The 17,643-nt window shown below is 47.1% G+C and overlaps 1 protein-coding gene across 1 annotated transcript; it reads left to right on the top strand.

Annotated features, from left to right (window-relative positions):
* Nucleotides 1-3,286: 3,286 nt before the first annotated feature.
* Nucleotides 3,287-15,803, top strand: LOC117042240 (zinc finger protein 91-like). Its single transcript, XM_033141771.1, has 4 exons — nt 3,287-3,324; nt 4,113-4,235; nt 5,430-6,847; nt 14,437-15,803. Exons 3-4 carry the CDS (start codon nt 5,578-5,580, stop codon nt 15,543-15,545), a joined length of 2,379 nt encoding a protein of 792 aa, XP_032997662.1. The 5' UTR covers nt 3,287-3,324; nt 4,113-4,235; nt 5,430-5,577; the 3' UTR covers nt 15,546-15,803.
* Nucleotides 15,804-17,643: the final 1,840 nt, after the last annotated feature.

The following is a 17,643-nucleotide window of genomic DNA, read 5'->3' as shown; positions in this document are numbered from 1 at the left end:
ATTGACCCAGAGTCAGAGGGGAGGGAGAAGAGAGTTTCCCCTCCCCCTCCCGGAAAACGGGGTTGTTGTTGTTGTTTTTTTGGAATTTCCTCAAAGAGGAGGAAGCCAAAGGCAGCGCCGTCATATCCGGTTGCTACGTGACCGCTGGAAGGGGGCTTCTCCCAGGAAGTTCGCCCCTCCAGAAAAACAGGAGTTTTCAAAAGTGGGAGGGGGATATCTGGAGAGGGAAGGAGGGAGTTGTTGTTGTTGTTCAGTCGTTCAGTCGTGTCCGACTCTTCGTGACCCCATGGACCAGAGCACGCCAGGCACGCCTATCCTTCACTGCCTCTCGCAGTTTGGCCAAACTCATGTTAGTAGCTTCGAGAACACTGTCCAACCATCTCATCCTCTGTCATCCCCTTCTCCTTGTGCCCTTCTCCATCTTTCCCAACATCAGGGTCTTTTCTAGGGATTCTTCTCTGCTCATGAGGTGGCCAAAGTACTGGAGCCTCAACTTCAGGATCTGTCCTTCTAGTGAGCACTCAGGGCTGATTTCTTTGAGAATGGATAGGTTTGATCTTCTTGCCGTCCACGGGACTCTCAAGAGTCTCCTCCAGCACCATAATTCAAAAGCATCAATTCTTCGGCGATCAGCCTTCTTTATGGTCCAGCTCTCACTTCCGTACATTACTACTGGGAAAACCATAGCTTTAACTATACGGACCTTTGTTGGCAAGGTGATGTCTTTGCTTTTTAAGATGCTGTCTAGGTTTGTCATTGCTTTTCTCCCAAGAAGCAGGCGTCTTCTAATTTCGTGACTGCTGTCACCATCTGCAGTGATCATGGAACCCAAGAAAGTGAAAACTCTCACTGCCTCCATTTCTTCCCCTTCTATTTGCCAGGAGGTGATGGGACCAGTGGCCATGATCTTAGTTTTTTTGATGTTGAGCTTCAGACCATATTTTGCGCTCTCTTCTTTCACCCTCATTAAAAGGTTCTTCAATTCTTCCTCACTTTCTGCCATCAAGGTAGTATCATCAGCATATCTGAGGTTGTTGATATTTTTTCCGGCAATCTGGAGAGGGAAGGAGGGAGACAGGTGGACAAAGAGGTAAATATGCCGGGAGAGGGTGGGAGGGAGAAAAGGACAGAGTTTGCTGTTGCAAAGCGGAGACCCAACACCTGCAGCACCTTCTCCTTTGAAGCCCCCCCCCCCAACCAAACACGGTTTCCCACCAAGGGAACTCCCGAATGGGGTCTTAATTTGCAAGCTGGGCGAGGTGAAGATGGAAGGAGCTCCAGAACAGAATTGTGGCATAATAAAGCAGGTGCCAACCTTGAGAGTTGGAAAGCGGTACAAAAAGATTGGAAGAAATTTAAAGAATATTTGAAAATTCATGCTAAGATTAGTCTTTAAGAATTGAACGAGAAGAATTGTTAGGCTACAGAAACTTAGTTGGTCTCCAAGGTGCTACTGGAAGGATTTTTATTTTTATTTTTTGTTTTGTTTTGCACACAGCTGGGTTGGCCTTTTTTCTTTTTTTCTTTTTTTCTTTTTTGCTGAGTTTATCTGTATTCATAAAGGAGTCCAGGGGGTCAACTAGTCCAATCCCCTGCGATGCAGAAAAAAATATTAGCTCCCCTTTCCTCCGAGGGGAGGTTCTCCCACTCCCTTTAAATCCTCAGAACAACCACCCTGTGAGGTAGGCCGAGATGCAGTGACTGGCCCAAGCCTAGGTCACCCGGTGATTGGGCTCCAACTCTGGTCTCCCAGGTCCAGCAGAGGAGCCATTGCTAACAGAGGGAATGAGAGAGGTTGCTGGATACCGACCCTCCCCACCTCAAGGCTTCTCCCCTTGGGAAAAGGATATGGCTTAACCAGACCAAATGCCCTACCCGTTCCCACCTCCTGCCACCACCACCACCTGTTGTTGTTGTTGTTGTTGTTTGGAGGGAGGGGTAATGCAATGCAAGGATTGGGGGGAGGGGGGAGAGAGCAGACAGGGAAGCTGCTGGTGGGGAAAGAGAGACACACACACCCCCCAAAAAATGAAGGGAGGTGGATGCACACCTGATTCGTCCTCGTGGCAGAGAAGACCCAGGGATTCTTACTGAAGGTGCATACACACAAACACACACACACCCGCGCGCACACAGAACACAAGAAGGTCCCTGCAGCTGGATCAGGCCAAGGCTCCCATCTCGCCCCGAATCTTGCCCTCCCAGCGGGAAACCAGATGCCCCTTTTGGGAATCCTGCAAGGAGGATTTCAGCCCAAGAGCATCTCTCCCCTCCCTGCTCGGTGGTCAAGGCAGCGGCTGGAAAATGCTGTCTGCAGAGTTTGGGGTCTGTTTGTGTTCCCCTTCGGGGCCCAAAGGGTCTTGATCCGGCCCTCCTCCTCCTGCAACCCCCTCCCCCAATGCCACCCTGGTCAATGGGGTGGGCGCATAGCTGTCAAGTTTCGGATTTGAAAATAAGGGATCAGCACCCTCACCCATCCTGGAGACAGTCTACAGTTCTCGGGGACACAGTCCACGCCGCTGTAATCCCCCCGGGCTACAAATTAATTTACACCAGGATAGAGCTCCCAGGAAAGAGAAATCAGGGCAGAGAAAAGAAAGCACTTATTCACGCAGCACACAGTTAACCTCTGGAACTCCCTGCCACAGGGAGCAGCGATGGCCACCAACCTGGATGGCTTTAGGAAAGGATTAGGCAAATTCATGCAGGAGGAGAGGACCACTGATGGCTTCTGGCCAGGTTGGCTCTGCTCTGCCTCCAGTGAGGGGCAGCAATGCTTAATCGGAGCACCTGTTGCCGAGAAACATTTGTCTGTTTTATCTTCTTCTTTATATATATGTCTGTCTGTCTGTTTGTTATTAGGTATTTATATTCCACCTTTTTCTCCAAGGAGCTCCCTGGTCCTAGTCCTCATTTAATCCCCACAACAGTCCTGTGAGGTAGGCAGGCAGGGCTGAGAAATTCAGGGACCCAAGGAGTCCCCAGACTCCCAACTCTCCTTCCCAGAAATAAGGGAAATTTAAGGGATATCAACAATAAGGGATAGCTGCGGGAAACGGCTTGGAATAAGGGAGTTTCCCACAAAAAAGGGAGACTTGACAGCTATGGGTGGGCGTGAAGTTGGGCAACCACGCAAGGGAGCCCAAAGAGGAGGAAGCCGAAAGCATGGCCTTCACGTCCGGCTCCCTTGCGAAAGCAGGAAGGGGCTCCTCCCAGGAAGGGGGAGGAGGATGTGGGGCAGAAGGAGCCCCTGGAGGAGCGAGAGATTTCGGAAAGGGGGGAAATAGCGAAGGAGGAACGCGGGTGGCGAGAGAGGAGAAAGAGGTAAAGATTGGGGCGGGGGAGGACATAGAGACCCCTCTCTGTTTCCCTGTCCTGGGGAGGGGGCGGTGGGGGCGGAGAGAAAGGGGCAGAGTCCCCCCCCTTCCCATAAAGCTCTTGTCCGAGGGGCTCGATCCATGCAATGCGGCTGCAAAGCGGGGTCCCAACGCCTGCAGGGTTTCCCTTCTTGCACCGTCTCCTTTGAAGCCCCCCCCAAGGGCCCCCACCCTCAAGCAGGGCAAGGGGCGAGTCGTGCCTGGGGGGTGGGGCTTTGGGTATAGGGGAGACTCTAGAGAAGAAAGGGGGCAGAGGATGTTGGGGGGAGGGGCTGAGGGGTGAATGGGAGCATCCCTTTGGCTGAGAAGCCAAGCCGATAATTGGAGGGGGGGGGAGAGAGAACGAGAGATGTGGCCTTTTTCGGGGATGCCTCCATCTGGGGCGCTGGTGGAGGGATTTCCGGAGGGGCTGCCTTGGCTTCTCAGTCCTGCCCAGGAACCTGCCACTCATTGAAGCTGACCTAGAGAAGGATTCCTGAAAATCTGTGGGGGGGGGGGTGTCCGTCTAATTTCCCCTCCCGCTTCTTTCCAGGAAGAAAGCAGCCGGGGCAGGGCATTTTTTGGGAACTTCGCCAAACTTCCTTAGCTGGGATGGGCAGTGGCACCCGCCCCCCTGCAGCGCCCGAGACGCCCAGCAACCCCCATGCCACCCTGTGACCCCCACCTGCCCCTGTCTTCCTTTGATACTCCCTGGATGCTGAATCCCCTTCCCTCCCCCCCCCCATTTTGTTCCAGGGAAGCTGCTGCATCCAATGGTAGGAGCTCCAGACACTGGTGTGATCTACTGTTATTCCAAGTCAGGCCATTGGTCCACCGGGAGAGGAGAGGTGACGGAGGAGTCCGTGTCAGGATAAAAAGGTGGGGAACAGATAAATATAAGAGTAATAACAATACTTCTAAGATTGCTTTAGGAGGCTTCTAGTCACAGCAGTTGCAGCCTCTTGTGAATTCAGTAAATGAGCCCAGCCTGAGAAGAATGAGTGTCCGACAAGGACCTGGGAGGCAGGGGGTTATATTCCCCCCTCAGCCCTGGAGCTCTCTGCCTAACCTACCTCTTTGGAGGCAAAGGGGAGAGTAATAAATGACAAGGGAAACAAAAAATATATATAAAAAAAAAATAGAGAGAGAGCTGACGTAGATGAATGCACCAGGAAGATGTTAAATATCACACAGAAAGGAGAAAACGGAATGCAGATATTTAGTATTTTCAGAGACACCTCAGCAGAGCTCAGTGTTACTTGGGAGTTCAAGGTGGAAATGGATACCAAAGGGTCTTCAAAAGTATTATTATTATTACAGTATTATTATTATTATTATTATTATTATTATTATTATTCCAACTTATAAATCGCCCTATACCTGGAGGCCTCAGGGCGGTTCACAGCAAGACCACAACATATAAAATCAAACCAAAATCAGTGACCCAATAACACCCCCTAAAAAAACCAGCCACATTCTAAACGTGTGTTGGATGTCAATGAGATCAACCAAAGGCTTCGTTAAAAAAGGAACGTTTTTGCCTGGTTCCTAAAGGTGTATAATGACTGAATCAGGGGTTGTGACTGAAATCTGTACTCCAAGAACTATATAAATCCAAGGTTCGCACATTAAATGAAAGTCTGGATAATATCCCCAAAGATGTCTGGCTTATTCCAGAAGATGGCCTGGGGATATTCCGGAAGGGAGTGTCTCTCAGGTTCTGAATCGGAAAGGGAGCCAGGTACACTGACCCCCATTTGAAGCTTGGCTTCTTCTTTGCATTCACCTTTTGAATCTCTTCTTGGTGAAACATCCCTAGTTCCGCCTCCTCTCTCTGAAGTCCTCTTCTTTCCCTTCTTCCCCACAATCAGGCATCTGCACCTTTAATATACACCTTTTCCAGTGTTGCAGATCTTCCCTGTTGAAACACAGTTGGGTCTCTCCCTTGGGGTGGGGAGCCAGGAGTCCTTGGCCAGTGGCCACCCACTCCAAAGAAGGAAGGATAGTGAGAGAGGCCTGGGTAGAGGATTCCTGTGTCCTGACTATTATATTCCTTTGTTATTTTCCTTACAGGGTTTACTTTCCTCCCACTCCAAAGCAGACAGTGGAGAAGACAATCAGAATTTTGGGGTACAATTTGAAATTTCATGGGGAATACAAAGCAACGATTTAAAGGTGTGGAATGTAGAATGTACTACAGTCAGTGAACGCATATTAACGAATGCACACAGTGGAGAAACAATTGGAAGGTATGGAGTACGTAAAGAATTTGAGTGAGAATCAGCGGCTTCTAAAACATCAACAGATTCACACAGAGGAAAAACAATTTATATGTATAGACTGTGGGAAAAGCTTCCCTCATAGTAGGAGCCTAAGAAGTCACCAGCGAATTCACACAGGGGAGAAACCATACAAATGTATGGAGTGTGGAAAGAGCTTCAGTCATAGTAGCAACCTTACAAGACATCAACGAACTCACACAGGGGAGAAACCATTTAAATGCATGGAGTGTGGAAAGAGCTACAGTCATAGTGAATCCCTTAAAATACATCAACGAACTCACACTGGGGAGAAACCATTTAAATGCATGGAGTGTGGAAAGAGCTTCAGTACAAGTAGAAAACTTAATTCACATAGTCGAACTCACATTGCTGAGAAACCATTTAAATGTCTGGAGTGTGAAAAGAGCTTCAGTCATAGTGATTCCCTTAAAATACATCAACGAACTCACATTGGGGAGAAACCATATAAATGCATGGAGTGTGGAAAGAGCTTCAGTACAAGTAGAAAACTTAATTCACATAGTCGAACTCACACTGGTGAGAAACCATTTAAATGTATGGAGTGTGAAAAGAGCTTCATTCACAGTGTAGACCTGAATATACATCACCGAACTCACACGGGCGAGAAACCATACAAATGTATGGAGTGTCCAAAGAGCTTCAGTCATAGTAGAAACCTTACAAGACATCAACGAACTCACACAGGGGAGAAACCATTTAAATGCATGGAGTGTGGGAAAAGTTTCCCTCATAGTAGGAGCCTAAGAAGTCACCAGCGAACTCACACAGGGGAGAAACCATACAAATGTATGGAGTGTGGAAAGAGCTTCATTCACAGTGTAGACCTGAATATACATCACCGAACTCACACGAGCGAGAAACCATACAAATGTATGGAGTGTGGAAAGAGCTTCAGTCATAGTAGCAACCTTACAAGACATCAACGAACTCACACAGGGGAGAAACCATTTAAATGTATGGAGTGTGAAAAGAGCTTCAGTCATAGTAATTCCCTTAAAATACATCAACGAACTCACACTGGGGAGAAACCATATAAATGCATGGAGTGTGGAAAGAGCTTCAGTACAAGTATAAAACTTAATTCACATGGTCGAACTCACACTGGTGAGAAACCATTTAAATGTTTGGAATGCGGAAAGAGCTTCACTAAGAATGAAAACCTTAAAATACACCATCGAACTCACACTGGTGAGAAACCATTTAAATGTTTGGAGTGCGGAAAGAGCTTTCATAAGAGTGATACCCTTAAAATACACCATCGAACTCACACTGGTGAGAAACCATTTAAATGTTTGGAGTGCGGAAAGAGCTTCACTAAGAATGAAAACCTTAAAATACACCATCGAACTCACACTGGTGAGAAACCATTTAAATGTTTGGAGTGCGGAAAGAGCTTTCATAAGAGTGAAACCCTTAAAATACACCATCGAGCTCACACTGGTGAGAAACTATTTTAATGTTTGGAGTGCGGAAACAGCTCCATTCACAGTGTAGACCTGAATATACATCAACAAACTCACACAGGTGAGAAACCATTTAAATGCATCGAGTGTGGAAAGAGCTTCTTGCCAGAGTGGAGACCTTACAAAGCATCATCGAGCTCACTTGGGAAGGAACCTGTAAATGTATTGATGGTGGAAAGAGCTTATTTCAGAGTGGAAGCCTTACAAAGTACCAACGAAAACAAACTCGAGAAACAGCTTCAATAGAAGGAGTATGGGACGTGCTTCACTTATAATGGGGTGCTCAGAAAAAGTCCACGTAGGGGAGAAATTCAACTGTAAGTGCAGGAGGTTTATGTGGAGTTCTGGTGCTTGTATAATAGATTTTAGAGGGGGACCCCACTAAACGCCAGAAAGGAATAAATGCCAGGGGTTTGACTGATTGGAATATAGTTTAAAAGCTGCAGAGCTGTGCTAGACAGGGAATTCCTGGCTTGCTTAGTGAAGAGGAAACCTGTTAACATGACAAAGTGAGTTGTTGGACCACCAGAGAGGACTCTTTCAGACGGAGGATTCAGATTTTCTAAAGCAGGCACTTCCAACTCCCAAGACACTGCGATCTACTCCCAGTATTAAAAAACTGGTAGTAATCTACTCATTGTCATTGGAGGGAGGGGGAACATGCATGGGGTGGATGGGTGGAAGGGGGTGGCAGAGTTGTTGATTTTTTTGGGGGGGGCAGAATTGTTAAGCTTCTTTGGGGGAGGATTTGGGGGGCAAGTTTCAAGACTAGTGCAGCTTTGGGGGGGCAAAAAACGCTGGAGTTAACGCTGCAACGGCAGAGGAATATACCAACGGGGGTGGCGCTCTGTTACATTTAATGATCACTTTCTGTCATCCCACAATCGACTTGTGACACACTGGCAGTCCACCTGTCAATCTCAGTTGACTGGTTGGACATCTCTGGTCTAAAGGTTGCCCAGGTAACTGTGTTGTTGTTTTTTATTTTATTTTAGAATTATCTTTATTAATTTAAATTACACATATATACAAAGAATTTACAATCTCATACTACAAAAAGAAAATTAAAGAAAAAAGAAAAGTAAAAGTACAAAAAAAGAAAAAGTGGATCTATGTACATAAAAAGTGTAATCTGCCTAATAAACACTTGAATAAAAAAGACTTCTGACAAAATGAGTCTTCCCATCATTCTCATTATACTGTTTATACTGTCATTTTTTTTGCACGGTTTTACATTCTTTAATATCGTTCCCGTCTACTCCAAAAAACAGTATTTGTTTTGTGTTTTTATTTACAAAATAAAAATAAAAACTTCTGCTAATATGGCATGATTAGTACAATATGATCTTATATATTCCTTAAATATTCTCCATTCTCCCCAAAATTTTCTGCTTCAATACTCCTCTAACTCTTCCCATCAGTTTTGCTCATTGTAAATATTCGAACATGAGTATCTGCCAGTCTGTAATTGCTGTTTGCTGGTATTGTTTCGTTTTTTCCACTTCCTTGCCACAAGGATTCCTGCTGCTATGGTGGCATACATGAACAGTGGTCTTATGTCTTTTTTAATTTCTCATGGCCTAAAAGAAAGATCTCTGGGTTTTTTAAAAGGTGAGTTTAAATACGTAGTTTCTTAAATTTGTTATAGAGATTATCCCAGAATTCCCCAATGGTAGTATGACCCCACATCTTTTTTATATCTCCAACAAATCGGTGAGCCTCCTTTATACATTTTCACGAGTTTCAAGGGGGTGTGATGCCATCTATATAACATCTTCATGGTGTTTTCCCTGAGGTTATAGCATGCTGTGCATTTAATATCTACCCTCCACAATCTATCCCATTGATCCATATATATGTTGTACCCAAAATCCTGTGCCCATTTCACCATAACTGCCTTGACTTGTTCTTCTTTCATTTCCCATTCCAAAAGGTAGTTCTTCTTCCCAGTCTCCCAGCCCCCCATCTATGATTTCTGAAAGGGAGAAGACCCAATTCCCCCCCCCCCATGCAAGGCAGCTTCCACTGCAGCAAAGCAGACTTTCTCCGCTCCCCCCACCCCAGCGAGCTCGACCATGAGACTCCAAGGAGTGGTGGGAGGGAGGGGGTGGATTAAGAGGCTGAGTCTAAAATACCTTTTGGGGGGGGTGTCTGCTTGTCACCTTGTGACTGTTCAGTATCCGATTTAGGTTGCATGGGGGGGGAGCCCTTTTCTGGTTCTCAGGCACCGAAGGGTCTTTGTTTTCACCACCCCAAAGAATATATTGCAATGCAAACTTTGTGGGGGGGACCCCACTTTGCAGCCCCCCTCCCACCCCCTACAGACCTTCCCTGTTTTTCTCTCATTCCGCCCCCCCCCCAAAAAACCCCTCTCCCTGCTGCCCTGCTTGTAAACTCAAGGGGAGGGGAAGCAAATCCTTCTCCTCAATACCCCCCCCACCCCCAACAAAAAATATACTGCACCTCTTTCTCCTCTTCTGCAAGCCCTCTTTCTTTTCTGTTAATATGCATGGTGACCCCTCCCCTCCAACAATACCTCTATTCCCGCCCCCCCAAAAAAACTTCCTGCCTCTCTAGGAAGCGCAACTCATTGACCCAGAGTCAGAGGGGAGGGACAAGAGAGTTTCCCCTCCCCCTCCCGGAAAACGGGGTTGTTGTTGTTGTTGTATTTTGGAATTTCCTCAAAGAGGAGGAAGCCAAAGGCAGCGCCGTCATATCCGGTTGCCACGCGACCGCTGGAAGGGGGCTTCTCCCAGGAAGTTCGCCCCTCAGAACAGCCACCCTGTGAGGGAGGCCGAGATGCAGCGACTGGCCCAAGGGTCACCCGGTGATTGGGCTCCAACTCTGGTCTCCCAGGTCCAGCAGAGGAGCCATTGCTACTACAGAGGGAATGAGAGAGGTTGCTGGATACGGACCCTCCCCGCCTCAGGGCTTCTCCCCTTGGGAAAAGGATGTGGCTTCACCAGACCAAATGCCCTACCCGTTCCCACCTCCTGCCACCCTCTCTTCTTCTTCTTCTTCTTCTTCTTTTTCTTCTTCTTCTTCTTCTTCTTCTTTGGAGGAAGGGTAATGCAATGCAAGGATTGGAGGGAGGGGGGAGAGAGCAGACAGGGAAGCTGCTGGACAGATGGGGAAAGAGAGACACACAGACACATCCAATGACTTGGATGATGGGCTTGATCAAGTTTGCAGATGGCACCAAATTGGGAGGGGTGGCTAATACCCCTGAGGACAGGATCACACTTCAAAATGACCTGAACAGATTAGAGAACTGGGCCAAAGCAAACAAGATGAATTTTAACAGGGAGAAATGCAAAGTACTACACTTGGGCCAAAATAAAAAATAAAAAAATGAAAGGCACAAATACAGGATGGGTGACACCTGGCTTGAGAGCAGTACATGTGAAAAGGATCTAGGAGTCTTGGTAGACCACAAACTTGTGATGCAGCAGCTAAAAAAGCCAATGCAATTCTGGGCTGCATCAATAGGAATAACAGCATCTAGATCAAGGGAAGTAATAGTACCACTGTATTCCGCTCTGGTCAGACCTCACCTGGAATACTGTGTCCAGTTCTGGGCACCACAGTTCAAGACGGATACTGACAAGCTGGAACGTGTCCAGAGGAGGGCAACCAAAATGGTCCAAGGCCTGGAAACGATGCCTTATGAGGAACGGCTTAGGGAGCTGGGTATGTTTAGCCTGGACAAGAGAAGGTTAAGGGGTGATATGATAGCCATGTTCAAATATATAAAAGGATGTCACATAGAGGAGGGAGAAAGGTTGTTTTCTGCTGCTCCAGAGAAGCGGACACGGGGCAATGGATTCAAACTACAAGAAAGAAGATTCCACCTAAACATTAGGAAGAACTTCCTGACAGTTATAGCTGTTTGGCAGTGGAATTTGCTGCCAAGGAGTGTGGTGGAGTCTCCTTCTTTGGAGGTCTTTAAGCGGAGGCTTGACAGCCATCTGTCAGGAATGCTTTGATGGTGTTTCCTGCTTGGCAGGGGGTTGGACTGGATGGCCCTTGGGGTCTCTTCCAACTCTAGGATTCTATTATTCTGTAATATCACCCCATGAAGGGAGGTGGATGGATGCACACCTGATTCGTCCTCTTTGCAGAAAAGGCCCAGGGATTCTTACTGAAAGTGGATACACACAAACACGCCCACACATGCGCACACACAGAACACAAGAAGGTCCCTGCAGCTGGATCAGGCCAGGGCTCCCATCTCGTCCCGAATCCTGCCCTCCCAGCGGGAAACCAGATGCCCCTTTTGGGAATCCTGCAAGGAGGATTTCAGCCCTAGAGCACCTCTCCCCTCCCTGCTCGGTGGTCAAAGCAGCGGCTGGAAAATGCTGTCTGCAGAGTTTGGGGTCTGTTTGTGTTCCCCTTCAGGGCCCAAAGGGTCTTGATCCGGCGCTCCTCCTCCTGCAAGGCCCCCCCCCATCCCACCCTGGTCAATGGGGTGGGCGTGCAGTTGGGCAACCACGCAAGGGAGCCCAAAGAGGAGGAAGCCGAAAGCATGGCCTTCACGTCCTTCACCCTTGCGAATGCAGGAAGGGGCTCCTCCCAGGAAGGGGGAGGAGGATGTGGGGCAGAAGGAGCCCCCCCCCCCCAGGACCGAGAGATTTTGAAAAGGAGGAAATAGAGAAGGAGGGACGCGGATGGCGAGAGAGGAGAGGAGATAGAGGTAAAGATTGGGGGGGAGGACATAGAGACCCCTCTCTGTTTCCCTGTCCTGGGACAAGGGCGGGGAGGGAGCGATGGGGGCGGAGAGAAAGGGGCAGAGTCCCCCCCCTCCCATAAAGTTCTTGTCCTAGGGGCTCGATCCATGCAATGAAGCTGCAAAGCGGGGTCCCAACGCCTGCAGGGTTTTCCTTTGCACCGTCTCCTTTGAAGACCCCCCCCCCAAGGACCCCCACCCTGAAGCAGGGCAAGGGGCGAGCCGTGCCTGGGGGGGGGTGGGGCTTTGGGTATAGGGGAGACTCCGGGGAAGAAAGGGGGCAGAGGATGTCGGGGGGGGGGCCTGAGGGGTGAATGGGAGCATCCCTTTGGCTGAGAAGCCAAGCCGATAATTGGAGGGGGGGGGAGAGAGAAAGAGAGACGTGGCCTTTTTCGGGGATGCCTCCATCTGGGGCGCTGGTGGAGGGATTTCCGGAGGGGCTGCCTTGGCTTCTCAGTCCTGCCCAGGAACCTGCCACTCATTGAAGCTGACCTAGAGAAGGATTCCTGAAAATCTGTGGGGGGGGGGTGTCCGTCCAATTTCCCCTCCCGCTTCTTTCCAGGAAGCAGTGGCGTAGCAACCCCCGCAAGTAGCTGGGGCGGGGCATTTTTTGGGAACTTCCGCCAAACTTCCTTAGCTGGGATGGGCAGTGGCACCCGCCCCCCTGCAGCGCCCGAAATGCCCAGCAACCCCCATGCCACCCTGTGACCCCCACCTGCCCCTGTCTTCCTTTGATACTCCCTGGATGCTGAATCCCCTTCCCTCCCCACCCCACCCCATTTTGTTCCAGGGAAGCTGCTGCATCCAATGGTAGGAGCTCCAGACACTGGTGTGATCTACTGTTATTCCAAGTCAGGCCATTGGTCCACCGGGAGAGGAGAGGTGACGGAGGAGTCCGTGTCAGGATAAAAAGGTGGGGAACTAGATAAATATAAGAGTAATAACAATACTTCTAAGATTGCTTTAGGAGGCTTCTAGTACACAGCAGTTGGAGCCTCTTGTGAATTCAATAAATGAGCCCAGCCTGAGAAGAATGAGTGCCTGACAAGGACCTGGGAGGCAGGGGGTTATATTCCCCCCTCAGCCCTGAGCTCTCTGCCTAACCTACCTCTTTGGAGGCAAAGGGGAGAGTAATAAATGACAAGGGAAACAAAAAATATATATAAAAAAATAGAGAGAGAGCTGACGTAGATGAATGCACCAGGAAGATGTTAAATATCACAGAGGAAGGAGAAAACGGAATGCAGATATTTAGTATTTTCAGAGAAACCTCAGCAGAGCTCAGTGTTACTTGGGAGTTCAAGGTGGAAATGGATACCAAAGGGTCTTCAAAAGTATTATTATTATTACAGTATTATTATTATTATTATTATTATTATTATTCCAACTTATAAATCGCCCTATACCTGGAGGCCTCAGGGCGGTTCACAGCAAGACCACAACATATAAAATCAAACCAAAATCAGTGACCCAATAACACCCCCTAAAAAAACCAGCCACATTCTAAACGTGTGTTGGATGTCAATGAGATCAACCAAAGGCTTCGTTTAAAAAGGAACGTTTTTGCCTGGTTCCTAAAGGTGTATAATGACTGAATCAGGGATTGTGACTGAAATCTGTACTCGAAGAACTATATAAATCCAAGGTTCGCACACTAAATGAAAGACTGTATAATATCCCCAAAGATGTCTGGCTTATTCCAGAAGATGGCCTGGGGATATTCCAGAAGGGAGTGTCTCTCAGGTTCTGAATCGGAAAGGGAGCCAGGTACACTGGCCCCCATTTGAAGCCTGGCTTCTTCTTTGCATTCACCTTTTGAATCTTGGTGAAACATCCCTAGTTCCGCCTCCTCTCTCTGAAGTCCTCTTCTTTCCCTTCTTCCCCACAAGCAGGCATCTGCACCTTTAATATACACCTTTTCCAGTGTTGCAGATCTTCCCTGTTGAAACACAGTTGGGCCTCTCCCTTGGGGTGGGGAGCCAGGAGTCCTTGGCCAGTGGCCACCCACTCCAAAGAAGGAAGGATAGTGAGAGAGGCCTGGGTAGAGTATTCCTGTGTCCTGACTGTTATATTCCTTTGTTATTTTCCTTGCAGGATTTACTTTCCTCCCACTCCAAAGCAGATGGTGGAGAAGACAATCAGAATTTTGGGGGACCACTTGAAATTTCATGGGGAATAAAAAGAAACGATTTAAAGGTGTGGAATGTAGAATGTACTACAGTCAGTGAATGCATATTAACAAATGCACACAGTGGAGAAACAATTGGAAGGTATGGAGTACGTAAAGAATTTGAGTGAGAATCAGCGGCTTCTAAAACATCAACAGATTCACACAGAGGAAAAACAATTTATATGTATAGAGTGTGGGAAAAGCTTCCCTCATAGTAGGAGCCTAAGAAGTCACCAGCGAATTCACACAGGGGAGAAACCATACAAATGTATGGAGTGTGGAAAGAGCTTCATTCACAGTGTAGACCTGAATATACATCACCAAACTCACACAAGCGAGAAACCATACAAATGTATGGAGTGTGGAAAGAGCTTCAGTCATAGTGAAAATCTTAGAAAACATCATCGAACTCACACAGGTGAGAAACCATATAAATGCATGGAGTGTGGAAAGAGCTTCATTCACAGTGTAGACTTGAATATACATCACCGAACTCACACGGGCGAGAAACCATACAAATGTATGGAGTGTCCAAAGAGCTTCAGTCATAGTAGCAACCTTACAAGACATCAACGAACTCACACAGGGGAGAAACCATTTAAATGTATGGAGTGTGAAAAGAGCTTCATTCACAGTGTACACCTGAATATACATCACCGAACTCACACGAGCGAGAAACCATACAAATGTATGGAGTGTGGAAAGAGCTTCAGTCATAGTGGAAATCTTAGAAAACATCATCGAACTCACACAGGTGAGAAACCATATAAATGCATGGAGTGTGGAAAGAGCTTCATTCACAGTGTAGACTTGAATATACATCACCGAACTCACACGGGCGAGAAACCATACAAATGTATGGAGTGTCCAAAGAGCTTCAGTCATAGTAGCAACCTTACAAGACATCAACGAACTCACACAGGGGAGAAACCATTTAAATGTATGGAGTGTGAAAAGAGCTTCAGTCATAGTGATTCCCTTAAAATACACCAACGAACTCACACTGGGGAGAAACCATATAAATGCATGGAGTGTGGAAAGAGCTTCAGTACAAGTATAAAACTTAATTCACATAGTCAAACTCACACTGGTGAGAAACCATTTAAATGTTTGGAGTGTGGAAAGAGCTTCACTAAGAATGAAACCCTTAAAATACACCATCGAACTCACACTGGTGAGAAACCATTTAAATGTTTGGAGTGCGGAAAGAGCTTTCATAAGAGTGATACCCTTAAAATACACCATCGAACTCACACTGGTGAGAAACCATTTAAATGTTTGGAGTGCGGAAAGAGCTTTCATAAGAGTGATACCCTTAAAATACACCATCGAACTCACACTGGTGAGAAACCATTTAAATGTTTGGAGTGCGGAAAGAGCTTCACTAAGAATGAAAACCTTAAAATACACCATCGAACTCACACTGGTGAGAAACCATTTAAATGTTTGGAGTGCGGAAAGAGCTTTCATAAGAGTGAAACCCTTAAAATACACCATCGAGCTCACACTGGTGAGAAACTATTTTAATGTTTGGAGTGCGGAAACAGCTCCATTCACAGTGTAGACCTGAATATACATCAACAAACTCACACAGGTGAGAAACCATTTAAATGCATCGAGTGTGGAAAGAGCTTCTTGCCAGAGTGGAGACCTTACAAAGCATCATCGAGCTCACTTGGGAAGGAACCTGTAAATGTATTGATGGTGGAAAGAGCTTATTTCAGAGTGGAAGCCTTACAAAGTACCAACGAAAACAAACTCGAGAAACAGCTTCAATAGAAGGAGTATGGGACGTGCTTCACTTATAATGGGGTGCTCAGAAAACGTCCACAGTAGGGAAGAAATTCAACTGTAAGTGCAGGAGGTTTATGTGGAGTTCTGGTGCTTGTATAATAGATTTTGGAGGGGGACCCCACTAAACCCTAGAAAGGAATAAATGCCAGGGGTTTAACTGATTGGAATATGGTTTAAAATCGAAGCTGCAGAGCTGTGCTAGACAGGGATTTCCTGTCTGGCTTAGTGAAGAGGAAACCTGTTAACGTGACAAAGTGAGTTGTTGGACCACCAGAGAGGACTCTTTCAGACGGAGGATTCAGATGTTCTAAAGCAGGCACCTCCAACTCCCAAGAGACTGCGATCTACTCCCAGTATTAAAAAAAACTGGCAGTAATCTACTCATTGTCATTGGAGGGAGGGGGAGCATGCATGGGGTGGGTGGTGGGAAGGGGGGGAGGACAAAGTTGTTGAGCTTCTTTGGGGGGGAGACTTTTTTGGGGGGCGAGTTGCAAGACTTGTAGCTTTTGGGGGGCAAAAAACGCTGGAGGTAACGCTGCAACGGCAGAGAGTGTAAGCAGTGGATCATGCGCGGGAGGAATATACCAATGGGGTTGGGGCTCTGTTACATTTAATGATCACTTTCTGTCATCCTGCAATTGACATGTAACGCACCGATGGTCCACCTGTCAATCACATTTGGACATCTCTGTTCTAAAGATTGCCCAGGTAACTGTGTTTTTGAGGTGACAGGGAAAGGGAGTCTGGGAGCAGGGGTTGCCAGGAAGAAGAACCAGTAAGAACAGCTGGGATCCATTGGTCCAGAGGACCATGCTGTAAGATCTGGACTCCCTCAAAGCAGATTGAAGGTGTAAATAGGTCAATAAAACCTCATTTCTTAAAGTCACAACAGTCTCTGCCGTGTCTTCCATTCTTCAAAGGAAAACAGACCCTGTGGGCTGTTGCCAACACTCGGCAGAGAGAGGAGCAGGCACCCGATTTTTGTAACAATATGTAAAGTTGTGTAAATGTGTTTAAAGAAAGGAACGTTGTATCTTACAGTATTGAGTGTAACATTTGATGTAAAAATGATGTTTCAAGCTGAACTCATCCTTTGGTTTATTTCTCCAAGGCATGGACTCGGATATAATGGTCAATAATAACGTTATAAATGTGTTATAGAAATATGAAACCAGATTGCACTGTAGAGCAGAAACCCAAAGTCAATGTTAAATTGCATGGGAGCTTTTCATACAATCATAGAGTTGGAAGAGACCACAAGGGCCATCCAGGTCCAACCCCCTGCCAAGCAGGAAACACCATCCAAGCATTCCTGACAGATGGCTGTCAAGCCTCCGCTTCAAGACCTCCAAAGAAGGAGACTCCACCACACTCCTTGGCAGCGAATTCCACTGTCCAACAGCTCTTACTGTCAGGAAGTTCTTCCTAATGTTTAGGTGGAATCTTCTTTCTTGTAGTTTGAATCCATTGCCCCGTGTCCGCTTCTCTGGAGCAGCAGAAAACAACCTTTCTCCCTCCTCTATATGACATCCTTTTATATATTTGAACATGGCTATCATATCACCCTTTAACCTTCTCTTCTCCAGGCTAAACACACTTTCCAGCTTGTCAGTATCCTTCTTGAACTGTGGTGCCCAGAACTTTCATTGTGTCCCACCCCCCCCTTGTGTGTTTTATATCTGTGTGGATGCAGCCCATGGCATGGGTATAAAGGATTGGCATGACTTAATACGACAGGTGGTTGATACTGTGGATTTATGCTAGGTATATCTGTCCACGTCTTGAGTCCCCACACCACTGGAACACCTTCTGCATAAGCCAGAAACCTGGA

Source organism: Lacerta agilis, chromosome 2, assembly GCF_009819535.1.
Source record: "Lacerta agilis isolate rLacAgi1 chromosome 2, rLacAgi1.pri, whole genome shotgun sequence".
NCBI classification, from domain to species: domain Eukaryota; kingdom Metazoa; phylum Chordata; class Lepidosauria; order Squamata; family Lacertidae; genus Lacerta; species Lacerta agilis.
The sequence above is the reverse complement of the archived record's forward strand: the minus strand, read 5'-3'. Positions and strand labels throughout refer to the sequence as shown.